The 10,427-nt window shown below is 35.5% G+C and overlaps 1 protein-coding gene across 4 annotated transcripts; it reads left to right on the forward strand.

The window, feature by feature from the left end:
• Nucleotides 1–874: 874 nt before the first annotated feature.
• On the forward strand, nucleotides 875–10,291 carry LOC129288570 (transcription initiation factor TFIID subunit 7-like). Of its 4 annotated transcripts, XM_054925207.1 has the most exons (8): nucleotides 880–1,033; nucleotides 1,547–1,619; nucleotides 2,068–2,121; nucleotides 3,768–3,884; nucleotides 8,726–8,859; nucleotides 8,942–9,061; nucleotides 9,205–9,286; nucleotides 9,842–10,291. In XM_054925207.1, the coding sequence occupies exons 4-8, from the start codon at nucleotides 3,770–3,772 to the stop codon at nucleotides 9,994–9,996; spliced, it is 606 nt and encodes a 201-aa protein (XP_054781182.1). In that variant the 5' UTR covers nucleotides 880–1,033; nucleotides 1,547–1,619; nucleotides 2,068–2,121; nucleotides 3,768–3,769; the 3' UTR covers nucleotides 9,997–10,291. The 4 variants fall into 4 exon arrangements, with proteins under 4 accessions (XP_054781180.1, XP_054781181.1, XP_054781182.1 ...); XM_054925206.1 differs by lacking the exon at nucleotides 1,547–1,619 and having other exon boundaries at nucleotides 878–1,033; XM_054925208.1 differs by lacking the exon at nucleotides 2,068–2,121.
• The last annotated feature ends 136 nt before the right edge of the window (nucleotides 10,292–10,427 follow it).

Here is a 10,427-nt window from a genome sequence, read left to right on the forward strand (position 1 = left end):
AAAAGAAAATTGAAGAAGGAAACATAATTTTCTTCCGACTAATATTCTACAATATTAAAAATAAAATCAGCTCAATTTGTTGAGCCCATCAAGGTGAGTGGCTTCAAAATAATGGGTAAGAATGAATGGTTTGGGCTTAAATCCTTGGTTAATTGAATATTGGGCATCGGTGGAAGGAGTTTAGAAAAAATGGAAGGCAAACGAGACTTTTAATCAACACACACCTCCGAAGTTACGCAAAGCCCCCAAGACTTTCCCATAATTATATATCTTTCATTAATAAACTTCTGGTTTGTGAGAAACAAGTTTAGACTTTTGATACTTGGAGGAAGCTCGAAAAAGTCCATTGGCAGGAAAAGTTGGAGTGAGAAAGTATTTTAATTATAGGTAAACGTTTTTTTAATCCAAAGTATTTTAATAAAAGTAAGAAATGAAATGAAAATGATAATTAGATCTAAAATTTTGAATTAATGACAAATAAATTTCTAATAATTTTTTAAAAAATTAAATTAAAATATTTATTTATATAATTATAAATATATAAATTTTAATTATAAGTAAGTATTTAAATATTAAATATAATATTTATATTGTAACTGTTTAAATTGATATGTATAACTCTTTCTTTTTTTTTCTTTTTAAATTTGTTTGGATATAACTATCATTAATTTAATTTTCTGAAATCTACTTATCGTTTCCCCAACGAAAAATCATGTCCTATGTTATGAAAATAATTCTTCTTCTTCTTCTTCTTTTTACCACAAGAAAATTTGCAGAATCTGAAGTATAATTAGAAAATTTAAAAATAAAAGTGCTCTTTTGTTTTTTGTTTTTTGTTTTGACAAGCAAAGTGAGCTTATATTAACAGAATCAAAATCAATTCAACGACACAGCAGGGAAGGACGCAAACAACGCCAGGGCGCAATTATAGGTCTGGATCTCATCGTGTTAGGGCTCTCCGGGGAAGATTGAGCTCATCGCCGTCGTGATCGCGAGGGGAAAAGGAAGGGGCAAGCTCAATCGGTGGTTGCAGGTATCTCATCTCGATGTGGTTCCTCTCCATTGCGTGCTCCTCAATTGCGTGTCATGGTCCAACTTCACTCCGTTAGATTGAACCAAAGGCTTGAATGGTGAACCCAGCATTGCACACTTTGAATGGGAGAAGCAGTGAATAGCTAATAGAGATTCTGAGCTTCTAGACTGTAGTTAAGGCCGTAATCTCCGTGAGGGAGAGGTGGGGATGTAAAACCATGTCGAAGTCGCTGGAAGAAGAAAACGTAGTAGCTGAGGGTGTGGCAAAAGAGTGTGGCAAAAGAGATATTTTCCTGCCATGGGAGCTTTTTTCATTTTTTATCTGTTAACAAATTTCTCAGTATCAATTTATGATAAGAGGGGGGGGGGGATTCTGCCCTGGTCCGGTATAATAAAATCAATTCTAATCTTCGTCTAATTTTTGAGAAGCAATATGAATCAAAATTGGTAAAGCCTAGGTTTTCCAATGAGGAAGAAGTGCACGGAATAAATCCTGATTAAGCTTGTCTTTCAGATCAATCTGCGGAGGAGAACAAGGCAATTGACCTGCAATTGGCATGCTCGCACGGGAGGGAGGAGATCCACTTGTATCTCATCCTTCATATATTTTGCATTAAACCATATAGTACATATTTTTTTAACAGTTTGATTCGATTAGTTTGAAATAATTTTAGTCAGTGCTTAAATATATCGCTATTGAGGGAAGCCACTCTTTGTAAGTTTCTAAATTAAAGGTTCTATCTTTTGGGTGTCTAAAACTTTTTAAATGGGCTGAAACTTCTCTAAATTGGTTTGATGTTGTGACAAATGTCTCCAAGAAGGTAGCTCATGTGATCTAAAGCATTTTGCTTTTTAGCTAGCTAGTGTATTGTTTTCCTGATGCTTTGTGTCTGTTTTTTTGAGTTTTGTTGCGTATACGCCAAGGAAAAAGATGCTTGTTTCCATTCTTCATGTGGTAGCTTCGATCTTCAACATGCAAGTTTAAAATTTAAGCTGCGTAGGAAACTCACTTCAACTACTTTCGAATTTGGATAGATGTAAGTTGATGGCACACAGGATGTAAATTGTTGGGAAATCAGATAGCGAGAGGTGAGCAACAGCGCAATTGGATGCTTGAAACCTTTTTTTTTTTTTATGGTTTAAACGGCCTCTTTTTAGGTTGTAAATGGAATTGGATCGCTTGAAGTAGTAGTTGGTACAATTTCTTTCCTTACTTCTTCCACCAGTGGCAATGTATATGGTGAAACGGGTGCTATAATTTTCTTTTGGATGTTGATCCCCCCCTCCCGAGTTTTTTTTTTGGGGCTGCTGGCTTATGAGCCCATGTCTTGGTAGTGTGGAGCAAAGCAATGAAGGACAAAGTTATAGAATAGCCAGTGTTTTCTGTTTATATTGTCACATGGCAAATTATTCATCTGCTCTTGAATGTATAGACTTATTGTCTGAGGAAGAAACCTAATGAGAGATGTATAGTTATGGGCTAAATTATTCCTCTACATGACCAGAAGTTTATTCCTGTCAGCTTCTTCATTCTGGTAAAGTCTTGGGAGCTTTGTGTAACTTTGGATCTTAGTATAAAGGGCTGCAGTGGTGCATAGGGATTGCAAAGATATTGACTTCATAAAAATTCATCAATGAGAAAATTACGTCTGTGATATGTAGTGTTAGAATTCCGTCTTCTGCTCCTCATGTGTATGATTCCCCCACATGGTTCATTAAACGTCAGTTCGTCAATGAGAAAATTACATCTGCAGGTATCTAGTCTGTGATGAAAGACCTTTTAGCGAAAGAGACAATAGGGTCATTTTCTGGAGCCTGACTTAAATAATTGTATGCAAAGGGTCATTTTCTTATTAGGTTGTAGCAATCAGGAAAAGCAAACAAAAGGAGATGCCTTCTTAATAATATCCCTTTCAGTCATATAGTAGAGAACCTTTCTTTACAGTAACCTAGCTTTTACATGTGGAGATATTTGGTTTTTGTGAAACAAAGAAAATTTTTTGGTTGAGTGAAACAAAAAGCTCACTTCAGTTGCTGCTGCATATCTGGATGGTTTATGCTGAAATCTCTGTATGTTGTTGAGTGATCTAAGTGGATATAATTTGCAGGTAAGCAAGGATCTTAATAGAAACTTAATGAAAATAATAGAAAGCTGGTCTAATTCTAAAAGTATTGCAGTTTTGGGACTTGAATGCCCAGACATATTATGTTGAAGGAGCTATGCCAGTATGCATTTTACATTTAGGAAAAAATAATCATTTTGTCCCTATGGTTTTGATTAAGTTGTAACCCAATTCTTAAATTTTAACTTAATGCAACTCAGCACTTATAGTTTTCACTTGGATGCAACTTAGTCTCTATAGTTTTAGTAATTTAAGACATTAGTTCCTAAGTTTCAAGAAATAACTTTAGTCCTTATAATTTTATTTTCTAAAATACAGGGACTAATATTTTAAATGGTTAAAACTATAGAGATTGAGTTGTACTGAATTAAAATTCAAAAAATGAGTTGCAATTGAATCAAAATTATAAGCACCAAGATGCCAAGTCACAATGAATACAATAGGGGTCAAATGATTAATTTTCCCTTACATTTATATCAATTAACTGATGTTATATTTTCCTTGACTTTGTTAGGCAATTTTTTACGTTGAGTTTGTTGAAAAAAGCTTGCTGGATTCAAAGCTATTCCTAGATTTGTAATTTTCTCTCCCTTTTTAAATTATTTTTTCAAGTCATGGAGGAGCAATTCATACTTAGAGTTCCACCAGCTGTTGCTGAGCGTATAGAGCGTCTTCTCAATGAAAATGCTTCTTCATCTGAAGACAAGTCATTAGATTTGTCATTTCCTGGTGAGCATTTTCTTTTATCATTGAATACTTTTGCATTTATGCGCACACGGTCTTTTCTTCTCCTTTATGTAAATGTGCGTGCACACATACATGCACACACATAAAAAGAGAAGGATTTTGAAATCAGTCTCTAGATGAACTTAGGTTCACATGACAAATACACATATTCTTATGTTATTAGCTATGCTTTTCAAAGCTTTGACTCAGCTAAATGTTCGGTAGGTGGTATTGGGTTAGCCCACTAATAGAGTGCTTGGTACAATGGATTGGTTGCTACTTGGGACTAGTGAAACCTATGTAGATGAGATTGGCGAAACCCATGGGGAAGGTTGCATTGAAAATTTAATCATGGGATTGAAACTTTTCAAACCATAAGCCCTTCCCTTCTCAGCAGGCTCCATCGTCTCCAGTTGTCTCTAGAAGCATCTATCTCCTTTGTCTTTAGTCACCTTCTCCTTCTTCTCTAATCTGGTGCACAGTGGTTGCTCATTAGAGAATTTATTTACTAGAGTGGAAAGACATGATAGCAAAGAAAGGAAACTCAAGTATAATAAACATGATTCTGTTGAAGGAAGCCAAATGATTAAGGTGACATGAAAGGTATTTTTTTGGGTGGTGGTGAAAATGGTTATGACACCGTGCACTTCAAATCTTCTACTATCTTCTGTGAACAGAGTGTCAAACTTATCCTCACTCTCCTGGAAACCTTTCCAGACACTGGTAGAAGTAGAGCCGGGAATAAGGGCCGGGCTTGGAAGCCCTGTTTAAATAAGGGTTTGAGCTTTGAAAATGAATTTTTTTTAAAAAATTGGGCTTAAGGGCTTGACCTTGATAAGCCCTGTAAAAAAAGGCTCCGACTTGGGCGGCCCTTCAAGCTCTATTATATTATTATTATTATTATTATTATTATTGTTATTTTTAGTGGAACACGTGTTTGAAGCCAATGACCTGCTCACCTAATTCCTACACGCATTATATTATTATTAATTTTAATTTATTCTAAAATTAATTTAATATAATTTAATAAATATTAGTATATAGTATAAAATTTCTGATATTTTTCTATAATTATTATGTTTGTGTATTTATAAAAAATGAACTATTTTTTAGTCAAGATTTAAATTTTATTACTAAACTTCTTGTGTTGTTTAATTTCTAAAAAATTATGAGGATTTTAATTTTTTTAATTTTAGAATATTTTAATTAATTTATAATGTCTAATTTTATTTTAATTTTTTTTATTTTTTTAGAAAAGGGCTTGTGAGCCAGGTCCTTAGCCCTTCATATAAGGGCTGGGCTTGAGACATGGAGCTCAAAATGGAGAATCAGGCTTTAGGGCTCAGGCTTTTAAAGGCTGAGTCTGCTTGTATTCGCAGCTCTAGGTAGAAGGTTGGTCTTTGTCATTATTCCCATTGGTGGAGAAGTATTTAGAGAAAGTCTGAAAATTCAGGGTGTTCGTAGAAAAGGTGAAATGAGGTTGGGGATTGAAACTTTCTGAGAATTAATATCTCAAATTATTTTATTCTCCTCATAATCATGATACATATATAGGAGCCTAGGGTTACAACAATAAATTTGAATCTAATCCTACTAGAATTTGAAAATATCCTAGTAGTAATTCCTAATAACAAAAACATAATTAAATATAATAAAAATGGAATATGCATAATTAAACCCTAATAACTAATGGATTGAAAAGCATTTGGTCCAAGCCCATTGGAGTATACCAACACCCCCCTAAGCTGGTGAATGGATGCTAATCATTCATAGCTTGCTTGCTAGGTTCTCAAACTTGGTCTTGGCTAAGGATTTTATGAGTATATCTGCAATCTGCTGCCTTGTTGGAGTATATTTTACTTCTACCATTTTCTCTTTGATGAAGTGGCAATCGATTTTTACAAGCTTGGTCCAATCATGATGAATGGGATTCTTGGTGATCCTTATGGTTGCTAGATTGTCACAAAAGAATTGCATTGATTCATCATAACTCATTTTGAGGTCTTTGAACAATCGTTCAATCCACAAACCTTCACAAATGCCATGTGCTAGTGCTCTAAGCTCTGCTTCAACGCTACTTGTTCTTGAAACTACAGGTTTTTTCTTACTCCTCAAGTTACCAAATTACCCCATATGAACGTACAATTCCTTGTAGTGGATCCTCTATCAGTTTTAGGACCTTCCCAATCTGCATTTGAGTCTTCAATGCCTTTATGAGTCCCTATTTTGAAGTATAACCCTTATCCTGGTTTAGACTTCAGTTACTGTAGGATTCTATAGACAACGTGATGGAACCCTCTACTCTATTAAGCTTAAAAACAAGCAAAACCAGAGAATACACTGTCAATGTAACTAAAAATTACTATTGCTGAACAATAGAGTGGGATACAATCAAAATAAAGGCTGAAACTATACTTAGATGGCAATTACAGAGCATGAAACAACATAAACTACACCATCTGAGCAGCAACATGAACACTGGCCTCTCTAGAAAGATAAAATGATGAAGAAAAGATGATCTTCTCCACCCTTAGTTTGGCATTCGAGAGGTCAGAACTCTCCTCACTTGACCACAATTCTCCAAAAGTCCTCCCCATCCCTCATCACGGAAGTACATATTTAAAGAGTTAGAAAGAGTCATTACCCCTACTGACACTACCCATATCCTAGGCTACACCTAACCTGACTTTTCTTTTATGATTTGAATCTTACAGTTATAAACCTTCAAATAAACATCTTGACTACTGGTCTTAGTCTTCTCTAAATCACCTCCCTGTTAGATTGTCTACTGTAAGCCTTAGGAAATGACAGGCAAATCTTTTGGGAATCACCAGCTCTATCACAACGCACATGTGATCTATGTTGGGTTGACTGGCAAATTGGCTTACTATGCTGACTGGATAAGCTATGTTAGGTTTAGTATAGAATAAGTATATCAGTTTCCCAACTGGACGTTGTTATCTTTCTTTGTCCACTAGAGGGCAGTCTTCTCTCACTCCTAATTTGTGATTTAACTTCATGGATGTAGCAGCTAGCCTATGACCTAGCATCCCTCTTTCCTGAAGAAGATCAAGCGTATATTTGTGTTGTGACACAAGAATCCCACTCTTTGACCGTGCTACTTCCAAACCTAGGAAGTGTCTTAAGGACCCAAGGTCCTTTACCTCAAACTCAGTTGCAAGTAATTTCTTGAGGTGTTCAATTTTGTTGAGATTGTCTTCGGTAATGATGATATCGTTGACATAGACTATTAAGATAGCCTTCCTTCCATCATTGTGATTTATGAGTAGAGTGTGATTTGACTAACATTGAAAGTACCCGCACCCTTGTACATCTTTGGAAAATCATTCAAACCATGCATGAGGAGCCTGTTTTGATGCCATATAGTGATTTCCATAGCCTTCACACCTTATTCTTGTTTTCTCCTATTCTTGAATCCAGGGAGAATTTCCATGTAAACTTCTAATTTTTCATTTAGGAATGCATTCTTCACATCTATTTGATATAACGGCTAGTCAAGATTTGCAGCTAAGAAAGCAATATCTTGATGATGTTAAATTCTGCCACAGGTGCAAAGGTATCTTGATAGTTAATTCTATAGGTTTGGATGAATCTGCTTGCCACCAACCATGCATTTTGTTTGTTCAAACTGCCGTTAGTCAAACTGTCATTATTCATCAATTGCAGCTCTCCATGCAAGAATTTTCATATCTTCCTCTATATCGTTGAGAACTTGTTCTGCTGAAATTTTGGCTGTGAAAGCTTTCAATGTAGATGATCATTTTTCGTAAAATTCCCAATAGGATGTTTGGTATGGGATCTTGCTCCTTTTCTCAACGTGATAGGCCATCCAAGATCATTAAGTTGAGGATTTGAGGCTGGATTGGAATATTGGTGTGATGTGGTAGATCCTTCATGCACTCGATTGGTAGCTTTGAATCCCTAATATGGAATCATAATTGGAAATGGATTTTGACCTTGAGCATGTTTGGTCTAGAATTGTGATTCTCAAGGAATCCAATTCCGCCAAAAAAGCCTGAATTGGATTCCATAGATGTACCTAAGGAATTTGTCCAATTCCATGGAATTCATGCCTTTGCCCATATGCCTTGTTGCTATTGATGGTGGTGAAGGTGACAATGGAATCATGGACGATGAGGATGAAATTGATGGACTTGATTATAGAGCATGTTTTAAGTTTAGTTAAATGTTATTAATTATATATATATATATATATTGTGAGTTGTGACTTTTATGAATTATGATTTGTTTAATGCATGGATTTTGTCATTTTGATTTCTTATGGGTTGTGTTAATGCACGAGGTTTGTGACTTTTGCAACTTATGACTTTTGTTATTCATGTTTGAATAGTTGTTCTACCTTTATTTGTCATCAAAGGTCTAGCAATCCATGGTCTAATCCTACAATTTGATCTTTTTGGTATAAGATGTCAATCTAATTAACTTGTGCAAGTTAACTTGCCAATGTGTGATTAACATTCATGACATCAATCTTGTGCAAGTTTAACGTACATTACGCTTTCATGCTAAATTAATAGGAATTTGTATAAGTTAATCTGAGTACTCCTGATTGTGACACATCCACTCGTTAGATAGAAACCAACTTAAAACCAACCATTGTTTTACTGCTCATGTGTTACTATATTGGATTGATATCCCCTATACACAATAATTAGGAATCTAAACCTCAGTTATTGGTATTGCTGTTCCACACTTCGATTTCTATTTTGTTCTTGATATGTTGAATGCATAGCTCTCTATTTGTTTGCATTTGTAAAGTATAATCTCTCTTTATTCTCACGTTTCTTCTTTCCATTCAACAGAGGATGGGAGGAGTGGTACATTTGCCATTGGGGATGATCATTTCCCAGCATCTCTCTTGGACCTTCCTTGTGTGGTGGAATCCTACAAAACATATGATGATAGTTGCTTGATTAAGACCGCTGATATTGGTCAGGTAATTTTTCCTTTAAGAATGTTAATATCGATTCAACTATTCAAGTGTAATCATGCTAGATGAATATCTTGGGTTGAAACAGATGATTATGGTTAGAGAACCTGGTGATGCTGCTCCAGATGTGATCGAGTACAGACATGGTCTCACCCCACCCATGAGAGATGCCCGCAAGCGTAGATTTCGAAGAGAACCAGATCTAAATGTAATAATAATAATATTCTCACATCACTTATTACATAAATATATTTCCTGATCTAGCATTCATAATTTTGGGATTAAAAGGTAAAAGGATTTTGCTTATCTTTCTTTTCTGATCTTATGATTTTTTCTTTTTACATGTTGCAGCCTGAGTTTGTATCACGGGTTGAGAAAGACCTTCTGAATATCATGGCTGGAGGAACAGCGGGCAATGTTGATATCCTTGTTGGTTGTTAAAGTCAATTTTTGTTCAGCTGAACAAAAGTCTTATTCCAGCTCTTAATGCAAACTCACGAGTCCACATTTTATTTAGTCTACATTTTGCGTGAAAATGGGAATAGTTTGTTATGCCAATGGTCATGTGATTTAAAAGAAAGGTGGTTTTATAGCAGCTCGCTTATTTTTGAGCTCAACTTTTCTTTTTGTTAAAAGGGTAAAGGAGAAGTGCTTTTGACATGTTGACGGAATGAACTAGAGTAGCTCTCTACATCAATTACAAAAGCCTGGGGCTTTGTAGTAGGTTCAGTTTTTTTCCCTCCTGACCTATTGGCTCTGTCCCTCCTGATGCATACAAAATAGGCCTATTTTTTTTTTTCTCTCATGCATTTGGGGAGAACATGACCAAAAGATCAAGAAAGAAGACATGCTAGGGAGTTGTTGTGATGTTACACGGCCAGCCCTGAAATGAAAATTGAGTTTGTTATTTATAGTTATGATTTGATGATTTTTTTCTTTTTTTTTTTTGGGGATTGTTTCCTTTACTGAGATTCACATGTGGAAGCAGCTGAGCAAGAGGAAGAAGGGGAAGAGAATGGTCGAGGCACTAATAAGAAGGCGGCGGCGGCAGCACCTGTTGCAAAAGATGATGCTCCCCAGACTGTTACAAATGCTGGGGAGCCTGACAGGAGTGACTCTGATGAATCTGATGACTCTGTTTGATTGTTATAATCAGCTGCCCGTCTCAAAGGAAGCTTGTGTTGTGCTGCAGCAATGATGAAAGCTCGCATTCTGTGGCTTTTTCTATCAAATTGGATGGTGTAAATAAAAAGATCCACTTTACTTTTGCCAACTAGGTGGATTTGCCATTCTGCATCATGTGTTGTAACTGCTAATTTGCTGGTTACATTTAGACCATTTATAACTAGTTCAGTTTTCTTGCATGCTGTTAAAAAAACTGACCTAGATGATGATGATCAATATATAAATATGTAACAGTAAAATTACAGTGGTTTTATTCTACGCGTATGCGTGTGTGAGTCGGTTGCTTTTGTTTGGCAACTATCAATCTTGTGATTTCTCAGGAAAAAAAACTAGCCATAAGAAATAATGTTTTTTTTTTTTAACTCCCCTATATTTCAATTTAGATTGTT

The sequence above is a fragment of the Prosopis cineraria genome, unplaced genomic scaffold, assembly GCF_029017545.1.
Source record: "Prosopis cineraria cultivar Desert tree isolate PC_DT_omini unplaced genomic scaffold, ASM2901754v1 PC12, whole genome shotgun sequence".
Classification (NCBI taxonomy): domain Eukaryota; kingdom Viridiplantae; phylum Streptophyta; class Magnoliopsida; order Fabales; family Fabaceae; genus Prosopis; species Prosopis cineraria.